This window comes from Haemorhous mexicanus, chromosome 3 (genome assembly GCF_027477595.1).
Source record: "Haemorhous mexicanus isolate bHaeMex1 chromosome 3, bHaeMex1.pri, whole genome shotgun sequence".
Taxonomy (NCBI): Eukaryota; Metazoa; Chordata; class Aves; order Passeriformes; family Fringillidae; genus Haemorhous; species Haemorhous mexicanus.
The window spans coordinates 4,250,619-4,268,634 of NC_082343.1; the positions used below are offsets into that span (position 1 = coordinate 4,250,619).

The following is an 18,016-nucleotide window of genomic DNA, read 5'->3' on the forward strand; positions in this document are numbered from 1 at the left end:
TGTTTCTCTTTTTAGGGTTTTTTTGTTGTTGTTGTTTTTTGGAGTTTGTTGTTGTTGGTTGGAGTGTTTTTGGTATTTTTTTCCTTGTTGCTTTTGGGGTTTTGCTGTTGGAGGTTTGTTTGGTTTTGGGTTTGTTTCTGTTTTTTGGAGTTTTTTTGGTGGGTGTATTACAGAGCAAGGTCTGCGGAGTAAACTAACCCCAGAGGCAGGTACTTTTCCCCTCACGAAACCATCCGGCCGCCGGGCCTGCCCCTCAGGCAGGTGGGGCCTTTCGGCGGTGACGTTACCAACCCTCCGGCCGCCTCCCGAACTCCTGAGGCGGCAGCCCGCTGCCGGTGTCTCCTTCCTCGCTCCGAACCCCCGTTCGAGCAGCTTTTCCTCAGATTCCACCTCGAGGTGGCTCCAAGGCCGCCTCAGGCACCGCCTACGGACGTTTTTCTGCCGCTTTTTACCTCAGGATTCGAGAGTGGCGGAGCGGCCGCACTCGCGCGCTCTGCGCTGCCTGAGCCTCCCCAGCCGCTGTAGCGCCCGTACGGAACCGAAAGCGGCGCGGCCGCGCCTCAGCCAATCCGCTCCGCTCTCACTGCGCGGCGCCGCTGCCCCGAGCCAATCGCGCGGCCGCCCTTTCCTGCCGGCGGCGCTATGGCGGCCGCCACGAGCTGCGGCCGCGCCGCGCTGGGCGCGCTGTCCCGGGATGGCGGCGGGGCCGCGGCGCGGTGGCGGCGGCTCCTGCCCCCGAGCCGCCCCGCCCTGCCCTGGGTGTGTGCCCGAGGTGCCGCGGCGGGGCCCAAGCCCGGGCCTGGGCGGGCCGTGACGGTGGAGGTGGGCGGCAGGTGAGGGGGTGTGGGGGCCGACAGGGCAGAGCGCTGTCCCGGCTGGAGAGTAACGCAGATGTGAGGGGAGACTGGTGCAAAATGCGGGATGTGTCGAGGTTATCCTCAGTCGGGACGTTCTTTGGTGTCGGATTTTGGTGTGTTGGAAAGCAAGGAAGGAGCCCGGAGCAGTGGGATCAGCCTTGTCATGGCTGAGTCAGGGCCATCCAGGAGCTGAGAAGCCCTAAGGATGTAATAAATCAAGAAGTTGATGGATGCCTATATGTACATTGCCAACTTAGCAAAACATTCCAGGCCGCCAAGTTGATCAGAGGGGTGGAGATCTCTCCGGCAAGGAGAGGCTGAGAGAATTGGGATTGTTCAGCCGGGAGAAGAAAAGCTTTTAGGTGGCCTAATTGTGGCCTTCCAGGAGCTGAAGGTGGCTGCCTAGAAAGATGCAGAGACAGGACAAGGGGGAATGGGTTAAAATTGAAAGGCAGTAAGTTTAGATGGGCTTTTAGGGGAAGAATGTTCCCTGTGAGGTCTTGGCACAGAGAAGCTGTGGCTGCCCCATCCCTGGCTGTGTTTAAAGCCAGGTTGGATGGGGCTTGGAGCAACCTGGGATAGCGGAGGGGTGGAACTCAATGATCTGCAGGCTCCCTCCCCACCCAAACCATCCTGTTACTCTGTAGTTGAATTGTGTTCATTGTAACAATAAAAATCACACCTGCAGGTCATAAGGACCTTGCTCAGATTTTCCCCTGAGCGTGTGAACAATTTACCTGGGATAACTTGTATAAAAATTACTGAGTAGTCATAATAGAGGGGCTCTGCTTGGGAAGGGACCAGCTCTGGATTTCTGTGTATAAATAATGGCATGGAAGGTCAGGAGGGTGTGCTGGGCTTGTGCAGTAGCACCCTGCACACCCTTGGAATAAATAATCCATATTTTTATATATTGCTCTTGAGGGTGTCCTCATTGCCTTGTTGTTCTCCATTCTCTGCCACAAAGGATGGAATATTCTGCAGCTGTTCTGGGAAGTGTGCAAGCAGCTCCCCTCACCCTTGAGGGTGTTTTCCACTGGCTAAAACCCAGCTGGAACAGGTGATGATTCACCTTTGTAACTCCTAGGGATAGTTAAAAGGCTTTGCTTCAAGGTAAAGGAAGCAAGACACTTGAAATTTAAGTGGATTTGGTCACTTTTGCTCAAAGAGTGTCAGTTTTTATATCTAAGGAGGATTTTTGTATCTCCTGCGAAGCACAACCTTTATTCTGTGCAGTTGGGGCTACAGATGAATGCAGAAATTGCTGGGGAATGTACATGAATTAACTAGAAACTCGTATAACAGGTTCATTCTTTCCTTTAGAAAGATGGAGCTGTCTTCTGGAAAACTTGCAAAGTTTGCAGACGGATCTGCTGTTGTTCAGGTAAAAAACAAAAAATAGTCAAAGTTTGTGCAGCTTCAACATTCCTGAATCATGGAAGTCATTGTTTGGGCATCAGAGCCTGTGGGATATAGAGCCTCAAGTGGCAATTTTATCCCTAATGAAGGGACAGCTGTATTTTATAGGAAAATATTAAGTTTGAAAAGCAAAAACAGGGCATGAACTGCAGATTTATGTGGTGGTTTTCTGCAGAGTATAATTCTTAAGAATGACTGGTTTATGAATAAGTTTAGAACATTAGGAGTTATTTTCTTTTCAGGTAACTTCAGTTTTACCAATTTTTCTTAAACCAGCTAGGTGACACAGCAGTGATGGTCACAGCAGTCAGCAAAACCAAGCCCTCTCCCTCTCAGTTTATGCCATTAGTGGTAAGTACTAATGACAGAATTAGTTTTGAGCTAATCAGTGATGAACTTAGCAGTCATAGTCCTTAAACAGTGGAGTTCAGGATGCTGGGGGGAGTAGGGAGTGCAAAGAGTAGATGGCAGACCCTGGACTGGAGAATTGCAGTTGATGATAAACTCCAGGATCCCTGTGTGGGTGAGGGATGAGCCCTGGGTGTTACCTGCCTTGGCTTTAGCAAGGCTCTCTTCCAAGCCCTTGTGGACTTTGCCACACCATCCAAGCTCAGGTGTTGGGGTTTGCTTGTGTGGAAAACTGGTGGGATGTGGAATTCACATGCCCTCTGAACAGAGAGAAGCTGTGAGACAAGCAGAGAAGAAGGAAAACACAATTCTTACCTCACTTGCTCACAGCTTCTCTCTGTTCAGAGGGCATGGGAGTACCACAGTGGGATTGTGAGGCTCAAAGGACTGGGATTGTTAAGGGTGGGGAGTAAATAATTGGCGTTGGAGCTGGATGATCCCAAGGGTCCCTTGTGAGGGTTTCTGTGGCTCTGCAGTAAATAATCAGTTGTCATTAATAATGTCTGAATGTTCTTTGGAAGGTTGACTACAGGCAGAAAGCAGCTGCAGCAGGAAGAATTCCTACAAACTATCTAAGAAGAGAGCTTGGATCCACTGATAAAGAAATTCTTACAAGTAGGGTAATAGGTAGGCTGAAACATTTTATTTACAATGTACTTTAAAAATGTTGTCATTTTCTTGTGAGTGTTTGAAAACACAGCCATTTATAATGCTGTCAGAAAACAAACATGTAATTTATTTATCAATATGATTGATATTTTAAGGTTATATATGTCATGCTAAATACATTTCTGGGTTCTCTACTTTTTCTCTCTCCTTTTTTTTTTTAACCCCCTTTTTGTCAGTTTCTTGTGGGATCATTGCAGGACAAACTGAGTATGAACTACTGAAAACCAACTTCTTATGAATTCTTAGGAAGAGTTTGTTATTTCCTTTGCAGATCGCTCGATCAGACCACTCTTCCCAGCAGGCTACTTTTATGATACACAGGTAGGTCATGCCACCTTCCAAATGGAAAACTTGGATATGGCCAAGGAAAATTTCATTATCTGGGCCCTGTTTTAAGAAAAAACATTTTTGTTAACATCAAGGAGGGGTTTGCACTTCACAAACAAGTGTAATGTTGCTTTTTAGTCTGTCATCTCCTTGTGTTAAATTATTTATTATTACATCCTATTTTCCAAGTTTTGTTGTCAAGGTGCAGGAACAAAATTAAAATCTCCTCTGTACAACAGAGGAAAGATGCTAATAGTAAATATTTTATATATGATGTGATATAGTATTATCCATTAATGGGGCTTTATTGTCAGCTTTCTATTTTAAATACCTGAAATAATTTCCCTGTGAAACATAGACTTGTGTAGATTCTTGGGGTTTTTTACTGTCCTTAGCTTTGTATTGATAGCTAATAAAAATGTATAGGTCAAAATTATTCATTGTCTTTTATCTTATGCCAGATCCTTTGTAATCTTTTAGCAGTAGATGGTGTCAATGATCCTGATATTCTGGCAATTAATGGAGGTAAGAAGGCTGTGAGAAATTGGTGTTTTGGTGGGATTTAAGGAGAGCAGTTTTTTCCTCATCCAGATTTTTGTCTTCCTTTCAGCTTCTGCAGCACTTGCCTTGTCTGATATCCCCTGGAATGGTCCTATTGGTAAGTAAACATTTTTAAATTATGGGTGATTGTAATGGAACGGAAGATTTAGACCACAGCTGGCACTTTTGTTTTTTTAAGTAGAAGCTGAATCTAAACATGAAATTTCAAGCATTGTAAATAATTTTACGATGGATAAGATTGTTGCACTTCAAGAGATTATTTTTTCTGGACTAAATGCACTTTTGAGAGGAAATACAATATAGAAATAGTGTACTATAGAGAACAATAAATTAATTTTCTCTCAAGAGAACCATATTTATTGAAAAGCATTGTTTGGAAAATAGCTGGTTCAGAATGCTTTTCCTCACGAGACTCAAAAAGAGATTTATTTCATTGTGAGTATTTTCTGGGAAAAGATCTGCCCAAGAATGAATATTGAACAAGTGTCTTCCTTTCAGCTGCCTTTTTTTCCCTAGAAAACATGTGCTGAAATGACAAAAAACTCCCAGTACACTCCCATTGTGTGTAATACTGGCATGATTTGCCCTACCCAGTAATAGTACTCAAAATAAAGACAAAATAGGCAATTTTGTCTTCTGGATTTGTTCTTAATATCCAGTCAACATGCTGATATTTAAAATTAGTCTGTAACTTTAATTATTGTTATTAGCTGTGTAGCTTTTCAAAGTAAAGTGATGCCTTAAAGAACTTCCTTATGATAATAAGAAATGACTTTGTGGAGTTTCTTTGCAGGTGCAGTGAGGGTAGGGCTGGTGGATGGAGAGACTGTTATCAATCCAACTCGGAAAGAGCTGGCCTCTAGTGCTCTAAATTTAGTTGTTGCTGGAGCTCCACAAAATCAAGTTGGTAAGTGAGTTAATTGTTGTCTGTTGAGGGCTTGGAAATCTTTGCAGTTGTTTTCCTTCTCTTTGAAATGTGGATTTTTATACAATAATAGGGGCAAACAACAGTGATAGGTAACTTTTGGTTAAGTAGATTCCCTCATTTTTATGCAGTTTGATGTTAAGTTGCTGTTGAACAATAAGACAGGAATTCACTGAATTATCATCTTTCCATTGCCAGTTATGTTGGAAGCAACTGCTGAGAACATCTTGCAGCAAGATTTCTGCCATGCCATCAAAGTGGGGGTGAAGCAGACCCAGCACATCATCCAGGGCATTCAGCAGCTGGTGAAGGAGCGGGGTGTGGTCAAGAGAACTGTCCAGAAATTATTTCTTGCTCCTGAAGAGATTGTGGAACTTGCAAAGAAGTAAGTTCAGAGCAAATAATGCAGATGTAGGAATGTTTGTGAGTCTGGTGCTTTCACCAGACTGGTATTTCACTAAATAATTTTCAAATATTTAGTCCCCCCAAAAAAAATCCCTCATTATAGAAGTGGTTTTTAAGCTGTGTTTTCAAAGTTTCTCCCTTTTCTCCCTAAAGACTTGCTTCTAACAAGATCTATGCAGTGTTCACAGATTCAAGCCATGATAAAGTAAGTAATCAATTGTGATAGAATTATTTTTTGAATTAATATCACAATGAAACTGAAGGAGGATTGAGTTCTTTAAGCTTTTAGCTCTTTAAGCTCTGTCCCTGGAGGTGTTTTAAGGAAAGACTGGATGCGCCATGGTCTGGTTGACAAGGTTGGTCTTGATGATCTCAGGGGTCTTTTCCAACCTCAGTGCTACTGTAATTTAAGCTTGTCTCCTTCCCTGCATCTATTTGTAATAATAATAATTAATTTTTCTCCAAGTTCTTAATTTGACCAGAATATTTGCTTGTATTATGTGGAGGTGGAGACTCCCTTTTCCCAAGGAGTCTCATGGAAAGGATGAGGGGAGATGGGTGCAGGTCACTCCTGAAAGATTCTGGTTGAGCACAAGGGCAATGTTCTTCTTGGGAAAAATTATCAGTCCCTGGGATAATCCGCCCTGGGAAGTGGTGGATTGCCCAGTGTGGGACATTTTTAGGATTCAGATGGGGAGGGTGTTGGGCCATCTTGTCTAGACTGCTTTTGCCAAGAAAAGTTGAATCACACAACCCTTGAGGATCCCTTCCAACCTCATTTTTTAATTTGTGTGCCTGTTCTGTTTCTTATTCCTTAAATTTTTGCAGATCAAACAGCCCCAAACCTCTGTTGTTGTTCTGCCCTGTAGAGTTAACTGGTTGCAAATCCTCTGTTCTAGATTTCAAGAGATGAGGCAATCAACAAAATAAGGCTTGAAACAGAAGAACAGCTGAAAGGTATTCTTTTTTATTAATATTTTGAGAATGCTTTAATGGAGGTAGCACTACTTGGAGTTAGAGTATCCTCTTTGTTGGAAGCTATTTTAGTAAAAGTTCTATAAAATTAATTTCCCAACAATTTCTTTTCTCTACCCAGAAAAGTTTCCGGAGGCTGAGCCTTATGAAATCATGGAATCTTTCAATGTGGTTTCAAAGGATATTTTTAGAAATCTTGTGCTAAATGAATATAGAAGGTGGGTGTGTCAAACTCCTACTGATAATATTTCTGTCAGCTTTTAATCCAAGACTGTGGTTTAACTGATCTCTTCATCTCTCTTTGCCACTTCAGGTGTGATGGGAGAGATTTGACTTCCCTCAGAGACATTAAATGTGAAGTGAACATGTTCAAAATGCTTCATGGATCAGCCTTGTTTCAAAGAGGTCAAACACAGGTAGTGTCACTTAAACATCACAAATGATCAATGAACTAGCAAAAGCTGAGAGATTTGGGTCTTTCATTTAAATGCCAGGTTTCCTTGTTCTTCACATTTAAATAGCAATCAGCAGAAGTGGTGTGTAGGTTGGGAAGTACTTTGATGTGTAGGGCACTGCTAAATTGGGCACCTCATGAGAAATCTTTTAAAAGCAGCTTCATACGCAGCCTGAGCCAAATAGGGAAATTTTACCCAAAAAATTGCAATAATGAGAGGATATTTTTCTCTTCTTTGCCAAAAGTGTCAGCTGTTGGGTGGATTGAATTAAGATCATCCTTGAGATTTGGTCTTCTGTACTTTTATAGCTCCCTTTGCTAGAAGACTGTCAGCCATAGATTTGACTTCTTATTGCACTGATTTAGGGTGGCAGTTGCAGACAGTGATTTACTCCTCAGTGTTGTCCCCTCTTATCCCACTAAAAATAACACCCACTGCAAGTCCATGTGGGAAACAGGCACAAACAACATTGTGGCTGCAGCTGGCCCTGTCTCTTAAATGTTTCTTAGGGAGCAAACTGCTCTTGGCTCCTACTTAAGGAGCATTAAATTAGTATTTTTAAATGGGGCTGCTTGTAAGAATGTGTGGTCTTTACAGATTAGGAGTAAGTTTGTGTGATGGAGAGAAAAAGGTTCTATGAGTGGTAGCTGATGGCATCTCATGTGCTGCTAAACTCGCTCCTTTTGATTCTTCATAAACAGTAACATTTGTGAAGGCTGGAAGGGTTTAAGAGGGGCTTATTTTTTATTTTAGCTCATTTTCATTTCAGGTTCTGTGCACAGTTACATTTGACTCTCTAGAATCCAGTGTAAAATCAGATGTTATCTCCACAGCAGTGAGGTATGTATGTCTTGGTGCTTTGGCAGTAGTAACAAGAGGGTGAGCATTTAAGCACATTTGATAAAATCCCCTTGAACTTCCACATAGATACTTTCTAAGGACTGAAAAATGTGTAAAATTAGACTTTGAAGTGGCCTGTTCTCCAGAGATCGTGGCAGTGGGTTTGTGTTAGGGTGACATTAATTCCATAGGCCACATTTGAAACTGGAGAGTGTTAAAGGGAACATCCAGTCTGGTTTATATATTTAAAATATTTGTGGAAAGTTTTAATTGGGATGCAGCAAGCCGGTCCTTGTGCTTTGAACACTTCATTGCTGAAGTGAAATTGGTTCCTTTTAGAGCCACATTTCAGTGATGTCACCCCAGTGATTTCATCCCAGTGTGGGAGCTTTTACATTTTAATGTCTCAGCTTTACTGTAGTTAAATCTTTGTTCCCTGGAAGAGTTTGTTCATATTCTCCAATTTTGGTAACTGTGGGTGATCAGCAAATGTATTGATTTGTTGGTTTTGGCTGGGTCCATTTGTAAGCATAACAATATTAGTTTGAATTACCTGTTGTGTGTAACACATGTTGGGTTGCTCCTGTTTTGACATGGTCTTGTTTTTAATTAATAGTGGAATTAAAGATAAAAACTTCATGCTGCATTATGAGGTGAGACTTCTCCTGTGTTACAACTTTCTGCATGATTGACAGAAGGGCTCCATGTCTTGCTTTTGAAGGTGCAGTTGATCACTTCCAAGGTTATAAATTAGATTTGCTAAAATGTATTTATGCTAATTCATGCATGAATTTATATAAGCAGAAGTGCTGGTTTCCTGAAAAGCAGTAGGTAATTTGTAAATTGCCAGTTTATACAGGCTTTTTAATGCCATAACATTAGGTGAGCTCCTTCAGAACAGGTTCTTACTGAAAGCAGGATTAACCTGTGCTATTATTTTTAGTAAACTATTAATATGTTCAGCTGATATGGCACAGCAATAGTAAATAAGTGCTTTTATATCTTGGATCTCTCTCAGCCTTTGGAGCTTGCCCAAAGTATTTCCTACAGGCAACAGGCAGATCTTGTTCCATTATCTCTGACAGAAATAACATTTCTGCTAGGTTGTTTGACAAGTTTCTTTGGAGGAAGCTTCTTGTGTTCTCTCTTAGCTACCTTGCTGCTGCTTTATTCTCTTTTGTCTTGTGGAAGTAAAACATTTACTAAACATTACCTAAACTGGTCCTGGTTTGCAAACCAAGTGACTGTCAGAAGTCATGTGGTGGTTTGATTATTTTATTTTTAATGCATATTTACTTTGAGATGCACCAAAACTTCAAAGATGTTTTTTCTAAGTGTATGTTTTAAAATGGAAAAGAAAAGCAGGTTAATTTTCTGTGTACACATTTTTTTGCTTCATAGTTTCCACCTTATGCAACCAATGAGATTGGCAAAGTTACTGGGCTGAACAGAAGAGAGCTTGGACATGGTAAGTCCAGACTAGAGAAATGCCATGCTGAAAGTTCCAATATTTTATCTGATTTTTATTTATGGATCACTTAGTGGTTGTTGTGGGTTTTTTTTTAAACAGGTGCACTGGCAGAACGAGCTTTGAAACCAGTTATACCCCAGGATTTCCCATTCACAATCCGAGTTACTTCTGAAGTCTTAGAATCCAATGGTATTGGGATTTTCTTGTTTCTAACCTAGTGCTGGAGACTCCATTTGGTTCTTAAAAAGCTTTGTTTTGACAAACTTGATTTATAGGCATGCTAAATAATAGATTTCAGTTTAAATGTTCTTAAAACTATTACCTGAAATATTTTAAAATAAAAAGCATGTTCATGAAGAATGGACCTTTCTTGGTTTAATAAAATGGTATTTGGGGGCATTTTTATGCTACAAGATGAGGAAAACAACTCTGACTTGTACTGAGACCCATTTTTCAATGTTTAATCCCTGGTTTTTTCCTGTATTCCAATTCCAGGGTCTTCCTCAATGGCTTCTGCATGCGGTGGAAGTTTAGCATTAATGGATGCAGGTACAAAATAAGGCACCAACAAGGATAAACTGCATGGGATAATGTGTTACAGGATCTGGAAATGACCAAAGGCTTCTAAAATGTATTTTTTTTGCCACTCCTAGGAGTTCCAGTGTCCAATGCAGTGGCAGGTGTAGCCATAGGCCTCGTTACCAAGTGCAGTCAGGGCAAGGGGGATATCGAGGACTATCGCTTGCTGACAGACATCCTGGTGAGTGTCCTCACATTCCTCTTGTTGCTGCTCACTGCTGAGAAATACCTCTTGTGGCCTTCTTCTGGAACCTTCTACCCAGTCTATTCTGGAACATCGCTTCTGGAAAAATCACTTGCATATTCTGTTTCATCTCCCAAATTGCTCCCTCAATTTGAAAAATTTGTGTGAAATTTTCAGTTGTGTTTCTTACTTTTTGTGGTTTTAGTTACTTAAGCATTTATAGGTTTTCTCCTTCTAATTAATTTTGTCTTTCTTCATGGGAGAAAAAGATGAGTAATTTACTGAAAGACACTACATATTGGGTGGAGAACAAGCACTTGGGAGAGGGAGTGGGGAGGAAAATGTGCAGCCACTGGCAGCACAAGATCAGAAACTTGTCCACGAAAGCTCTTGCTTTCCAAGGAGAGAAAGGAGCAGTTAACAGTTAACCCTGAACAGCAAAATAAAGCTGAAGAAAACTTGGAAGTCTCAAAAGTAATTCTTCTGTACTTTTGGTAGAGTGGAGAAAATTACTCCAACTTGCTTTTGTCTGTCTGTGGTGGCAGGGCATTGAAGATTACTATGGAGATATGGATTTCAAGATGGCAGGCACCAACAAAGGGATAACAGCACTGCAGGTATTGTGACATGGAATTTTCTTCAAGTGAAATTCTGAGAGAGTATTAAAAGAGCTTTCCTGACATGTTGATGGCACTTAATTCTTCTCATGTCAGGTTGATCTAAAGCTGCCAGGAATACCAATAAAAATTGTGGTGGAAGCTATTCAGCAAGCTACAGGTAAGTCTGTTCTTGGATTTACACCCATTTCATTATATCAAATGATAAATAGAATTAAGTTGTATGAAACTAAACAATTAACTATTCATTTTTCATTCTCGTTGTGGAAAAAAACAAGCTCCTGTCTTTATGAAATGGGTTTGGCTTAATCAGTAAGCTCCAAACCAACTTCAGAATAACTTCAGCCATTGCATGATTTGGACTAACACACGTTGCATGACTTTGTTTAAATTCAACAGGATAATGTTATAAAAATAACAGCAAACTTCCTCTCATTTCACATAAATTCAGCTATATTTACAAGTGAAACTTGCTGCCATCTGTATTCTGACATGTGCAGCTAAAATATTCTTGAAGCACATGAGAAAATGAAGCGACGTGGTTTAATAAGGATTTAATGAGTTGGAAAACTTTCAGCCTGACATTCCCAGCTAGGCAGGAGACAGGTTTTGACAAGGAATGCTTTTCTACTGTATAACAAAAACTTCATATATTTATTTTAATCATAAACAAAATTATTGATTTTTTTTTGTTGTTATTATTCCCTCTAGCTGCAAAGAGGGAGATTTTACAAATTATGAACCAAACACTGGCAAAACCCAGACCTAATAGAAAAGAGAGTGGACCAGTTGTAGGTAATGTTATTGTGTGAATTCATAGCTTTCATAATTACCTTTTTAACAATAAACTTCCACTTAAAATACCTTTTTTTTAATTGATTGATTGTTATATATTTTTGCCCTTGCCCCGTGGGGATAATATGTGGAGGGGTTTTGGTTATTTTGGGGGGATTGTTATTGCCATGTGAGGCAGCACTCCTATTCCAGAAAACAATTTAAGTGAAGTTATGTGAAGCTCTCAAAATCAGAATTGATGTGGATGAGAGTATCACTATGGCTTAAGGTAATTTACAGTCATCAGGGTGTATGCTCTGTCTTAATTTATTTCAGTTCTTGCCTGTAATTACATCCCTGTTCAGCAAATACCACAGGTAGCTGTAAGAGATTAAAAGCTCCAGGAATGTGCCCTTTTGTGTGATAGCTTTCAAGATGATTATATTTAGCACTTCAAAGGATTTCTAAATGTTCTTTCAGAAACTATCCACGTTCCATTATCAAAAAGATTAAGATTCATTGGTCCTGGGGCTTACAATTTGAAAAAACTTCAAGCACAGACTGGTGAGACATTTTTGATTCCTATGATAATTTATCCTCACGTGTTCCCTTTGTTTCAGACTTGCATGTTGAGCTGTTTCAATGCTCAGTGCAAACTGAAAATGAAAAAATTCTGGTGTCTCTAGATGACAGGCAGATGCTCTGCTTTGGACCTGAAACCCTTAATGCTGTGGTGAACTTGATTAATGCTTCTCAGGGAATTGGGGTGGAGAAAAGGAGGAAAAATCCTATTTCCCTTTGGTTGGAAGCCTGTCTGGTCTGGCCACAGAACTCTGGAAGGACAAAGAATTTTACCATTCTGGCTGCAAAACACTTTCATTTCCCTCAACTGTTAATACAAGTATTATTAAAAATATCTGGGAAATTGATTCATAACCCTCAACATTTATTCAGGGTTTGTTGGGGTTTTTTTGCAGCCTTTAAAGGATTATAAAAATAATTTTGTGTTCTTTTATGGCCCCCAAGTTTATTGAGGTATTTGCAAGGAGGTAGTGGCCACATGCAGTTATTCAAGGCCTAAATTGAACAAGATTAAATAATGATTAGAAGTCTGAGGTCTTAATGAGTGTGCAAAACCAGTCTGCTCTGAGCAAGTCTTTTCTGAGTGTGATTGTCTGCACTGTGCCCTGACTGCTGTCCCAAATCCCCTTTTCCAGGTGTGACTGTGAGTCAGCTGGATGAGGAGACATACTCTGTGTTTGCCCCCACGCCGGGGGCAATGCACGAAGCCAGGGAATTCATTGGGGAGATCTGCAAGGATGATGTGAGCTCAGACTTCTGCCTTCAGCTCCAGAGTTTGCTCTTTGTGGCTTCGTGTCTTACTGGTTTCTTTTTTTTTTCTTCTACAGCAAGAAGTGAATTTGGAATTTGGGGCAATTTATACAGCCACAATTACTGAAATAAGGTATAAAATGTGCTTTGGAGATGAAATTAACTTATTTACATACCTGTGTTCCTGATACCTAATAATGATGTAAAATTATAATTGATTTTTAAGAGTGCCAAACTTATTCTGGAGATATTGGCATCTGCATCATTTCTGATACTTTTTCTGCTGAAAATACTTTGTTTCCTGATAAAGCTGAGGTGGTTTTTTGCTGTTTGTTTCGTTTTTAGAATGTCTCTAAATTATAAAAGTTAAGACCTTTTTCATCTTTGAATCTGAAAATGATGATATGAATTGGCTTTCTACTTTTCATCACAATATTTGTCTTGTAAAAATTACATTTTGGGTGGTACCTATTACTGAAATAAGAAATTCTTCTCATCCATTTTCAGTTAAAGAAAAATGAGTGGACATGTTATGGTGGATAAAAGATTTTTAAGAGGGGATGAGTAAAATGTTGTTTATGAGAAGTTTACAAGTTTACTTTGGGGACCATATATAGAGTGAAATGTGGACTTTTCTTGATGCCCTTTAAAATAACTGTGCTGTTTCCTGCTGCAGAGATTCTGGAGTGATGGTAAAACTGTACCCAAACATGACCCCAGTATTACTTCATAATTCACAGCTGGATCAAAGAAAGGTAAGCCATCCTTAAACAGCTATAAAATGGGCAATTAGATTTATTTTAACCAGTTGGCATGGCTGTAACACACTTACTGTTGTTCCATAGTCCATTTCCATGTTAAAAGCTGTTCATTAGCAGCACCTTTTTGTTGTAATTCTTCCTGCCCTGTCCTTAAAGCTGCAAAGAATCTGCTGCAGTAATTTTTACACCAAGTCCTTTGGCTCTGCAATACCCTTTTCCATGTAATATTCAGAAACCTGTTGTTCCTAAGGTAGTGCTGAGCCACTGGGCTGAAGTGTAGCATGAAGAGCCCCTGAATGAAGGGATTTTTATAACAAATTCTGATAATTTTATTCCTGTAAAACACTGTGTTCTAGATTAAACACCCTAGTGCCCTGGGATTAGAAGTTGGACAAGAAATTCAGGTAATTATTTTTTTAACATTAAAATGCTAATAAAATGGTGTTTGTAATTTAAAATTTGGGGGGCGTTAATTATTTATTTAGTGTTTATGAAGAAAATATTTTTCCATGTTGGATTCCCTTTCTGTGCTAGTTAAAGGCCTGATCATTCAAGTTATGTTTATTTAATGTTATCTTCTTGCTATCTAGGCACCACTAGTATTTGACAGCAATATAGGCTAAAGGATGCCTATTTATTGCTTTTCTAGCATCAAACTGATAAAAACTCAAACCCAACCCCCTGTCTTTAAAGGAAAATGCTGTTTCCAGCTCTTGAAGTTGGTCAGTGTGAGATTGCTTTGTTTCCTTACCAGGTTAAATACTTTGGCCGTGATCCCACTGATGGCAGAATGAGGCTTTCCCGTAAAATCCTGCAGTCCCCAGCCAGCAGCACCCTGAAAACCCTGACAGAAAAAAACAGCATTGTCCTGGGAGGGGCTGTTCCACAGACATCCACCTCATCCCAGTGACAGGTAAGGCCAGCAGAGCAGCTCCAGCTGACTCAGGGCTGCACTGACAGCTCTGCTAAAGAACTGTGCCAGTCTGGGTTTGTATTGGAGTTTGTTGGGAGTTAACAACTGGCCCTTCACACACTGTAGCTGTAGGAAATTTGATATATAAAATTGGTTCAAATGGCCTTGACAGTTTCAGGCAGTCTGGACAGGCTCCTCTGTCCAAAACAAACTTACTTGTTCATGTCCAACATCCTTTTTCTCTACCTTTTAAAGAAAAAAACCCAAGGAGGGTATTGGAGGAGAACAAAAGATAAGCTGCTTTCTTGAGTAACTCAACAGTGGAGAAGATTTCAGTCAATTAATGAAAGGGCCAAAGCTCTTCCTTAGAAGTAGCTTTCCAGCATGTATTTGACTGTCAGAAGGCTCATGCCTCAACTTTTCCCAAAATTTGTGTGGGCTTTCTTGTTCTTAGAAAGCTGCTAGAGCAGGAAGGTGTCTGATGTTAAAATCAGGAGCAGTTACATAGCAAGATTGGCAAATGCACAGTGCACCAGTGGGAACTCAAGGCAATCTGTGGCAGTCTTCTAGGAATGATTGACAGCACAAAAAGAAGGGAAATGCACTGAAAAAATCTGAGTTTTAAGGAACATGTTTGATTCTCATACCTTGATATAATGACTTGGTTACAAAGTGTTTTCTCTCTTTCAGGAAAAAAGGTGTGATAGTTGGTGAAAGTACAAGTGACCTTTGCTAGAACCTTCTCAAGAATCTGCAGGTGGATGGTAGTGAATCATATTTATAAAATAGACACTATGCTTAAAGGTGATGTAGAACTTCAAAGCCTTCAAATTGATTAAAAACTTCAAAATAAAACCAAGAACAAGCAATGCCCTCATCTTGTGTAGCAAGGCTGAGATGGGAATACAAGAACATGGAATTCTGTGGAGAAGATATTTCAGTACTAAAGGTTATTCTCTTTTGAGTTATCCACTCAAAATAAAACTGTGAATATGAAAAGTAAGAGCTGAACAACTCTTTTGTGGGAGAAAGAACTATCCTGTATGCTTGGTCAAGAGTCACACTTGGCCAAAGTTTTACTGGCTTTTCAGTGTACAAGAATGTTGAGCAAGACATAAAGACTTGGAAGTATCACCTTTAACATGATGGATGCTGGTTTAGATTAATACATCACTCTCAAAATCTTCAGACCTGCTACAATATCTGAGCAGAACTTGGTTGTAACATCACCCCTTATCATCTGAGTTCATTAGCACTGACTTTTAAAATACATAATTAAAATGTTAACATCAAAATACTTTTTTAGAATGAACAATTGCTGTGATAAATCTTTCCTTAAAACACTCTCATTAGGAGTGTCTTAATCCTTCTATTAATTATGTTGCATCAGTGAGTTCACTGATCTCTTTTAGACTTCAAAACATTTCCCAGGGGCTCATGAGAATGACTCGTTTTTCTACTGTGAGGTACAGACTTTGAAAATCAAACAGGGTCCTTCTGATGTTCAACAATTTGTATGCACACAATAATAAGAAAATCAACTTCCCACCTGGTGGCAGGTGGGCTCTGAACCACCTGAAGAAAAAACAAAGCACTGGGGAGAGGAGAAGTGGGAATGTACAGTAAAAATTACTCCTTTTTTTATTCTAAGTTAAAGTATTAAAGAAGAAGGAAATGACTGGTATGCCGCTCTGTAGTTGTCTCTTTCATCATGTAAGGTTAAAATTTGAAAAAAGTTTAGAAAGTATTTCCTTGGCAATTTGCCTCCTCTTTGAGGGCTTTGTCTTATTATTTCTTAGTAAGGATTCAGATGTCACTTCTTACTGTGACAGTTGACTGATACAGGATTGTTACATACGAATAGTGTGAATAAAATAATGTAGGTCAATGTTAAAGTCACTGAACAGAACCTCACACATTGGCAGTTCTGGTAACTCTTCCCAGAAATTGACCTCGCCAATCTCAGTGGGTTTCCAAGGTTTATCTCCCTTTATTGTGCACTAATTTCTGAGGCTGTGTTGTGGAGCTGCTCTCAGTAAAGCAGCTACTGCAGTGCTGGGGCTTTGTCTGTTTGGTAGATGATGATAAAGGAGCAAAATGACTTTAATGTTGCTGTGGCAGAACCTGTACAGTCAGCCTGACTTTCTGCATCGGGAACCAGCTTCAGGCCCTATGGGAAGGGGCGGGGAAAGAGCACATGGGGAGCTGGCTGGGAGGAGCAGAAAGCAGCTCTTACCTGAGGAGAGAAGCTCCATGGGAGCCAAGAGTTGAGTGAGTGTTGCTGCTCTGACCCTTCCTGGAGGGAAGGACATCCCGGGCTCCAGCCGGTGTGGGGCCGTGGCAGGAGGAGCTCGGCTCTCAGGTGGGATCAGCCATGATCAGAAACCAGGTGGGTGCAGAGAGTCGAGAGAACAAGCTCAGTCCTTTTGCAGCAGATGGTTTTTCGTGTTTGAAACATTATTTCTTCTTTCTTACTGCTCAGCATAATTAGCTGCTGTAATGACCTGTCTTAAATGGAGCCACTGAAGAAATTGCCTTGGAGAGTGAAGCTGGGCAGGTGCAGCATTGCAGCAGCTCAGGAGGGCCAGAAGTGCCTTTCTTTGACAAGTCTGAAGTTTTCATGCAGGTGCAAAGAGTCAGGAGCTGGGGTATCCTTAAATGCCAGCAATAAATATTACAAGTGCTATCATAAAAGTATAAGAGCTGGCCTAATTGTGCTTCTGGGATTACCTGCCAGAGGGAATGATACAGTCTCTTAATTTCACTCCAAGAAATTTTAAGTGATTTAGGAATGAGTTGCCTGTCTTGCTTGGGAAAAGAAAAAAAAAGGAGCTCTGCTGCTCATGTAGTGACACTTGTGAGTTGCTCTGTCTGCTGCCTACCCTAATGAAATCCTTTGCTTTGATGAAGAGCAGAGAATTCTCAACACTGATAACTTGATGTTGGTAATGGGGAAGGATGAGCTGCTGGCAGGTGCAACACCACCGTGGAAAACATTGCTTTGCATTCAGTGTGTCTGAAAGAGCAGAAACTCAAATGCTTTCCTGGTCTTAGCCTGGTTTAAATCCAGTATGTAACATTTGTTGGGGCAAGTATTGTGTGTCTTGTCCAGGCAAAGCCCCCAGAATTGACTTGCTGGTTGTGGGTACTGATGGCAGGGTCATGCTGGGCTTTACAACCCTCTGGATGCTGTTCTGGGCAAAGAGAAGCCCCACATGTGAGTGAGTGCAATCCCACTGTGTTCTGGAGTGATATTTTTCCACAGAGGTCATTGAGTTCATGCCTGGAGAGATCATGGATTTTTTTTCCCAGCTGAAGCATGAGAAATAGTTTTTCATGCCAATTCTAATTCACATATCTCCTTTCTGTAGCTATTCACCATAAGAATTTGCTCCAAAATACTCTGCTGTGGTTTCTTGCTGTTTTATATATCCTGAGAAGTGCTGCATTTAATCATGAGTACAAGTCATGCTTTTATTTTTGTGCATTTGGTTAGAAGAGCCAAAAAGCACGCACAGAAGTTGCGCAGAGGGAAGAGAGAGTT

The 18,016-nt window shown here is 40.6% G+C and overlaps 1 protein-coding gene across 1 annotated transcript; it reads left to right on the top strand.

Moving 5' to 3' along the window:
• Positions 1-627: 627 nt before the first annotated feature.
• PNPT1 (polyribonucleotide nucleotidyltransferase 1) lies at positions 628-15,769 on the top strand. Its single transcript, XM_059840545.1, has 29 exons — positions 628-833; positions 2,181-2,241; positions 2,553-2,627; positions 3,206-3,311; positions 3,625-3,674; positions 4,142-4,205; positions 4,291-4,338; positions 5,035-5,148; positions 5,365-5,551; positions 5,725-5,776; positions 6,471-6,528; positions 6,668-6,764; positions 6,860-6,962; positions 7,771-7,841; positions 8,458-8,494; positions 9,243-9,309; positions 9,412-9,501; positions 9,808-9,861; positions 9,966-10,072; positions 10,621-10,692; positions 10,789-10,852; positions 11,404-11,487; positions 11,947-12,030; positions 12,684-12,790; positions 12,876-12,931; positions 13,475-13,553; positions 13,916-13,963; positions 14,314-14,472; positions 15,163-15,769. Exons 1-28 carry the CDS (start codon positions 643-645, stop codon positions 14,467-14,469), a joined length of 2,382 nt encoding a protein of 793 aa, XP_059696528.1. The 5' UTR covers positions 628-642; the 3' UTR covers positions 14,470-14,472; positions 15,163-15,769.
• The last annotated feature ends 2,247 nt before the right edge of the window (positions 15,770-18,016 follow it).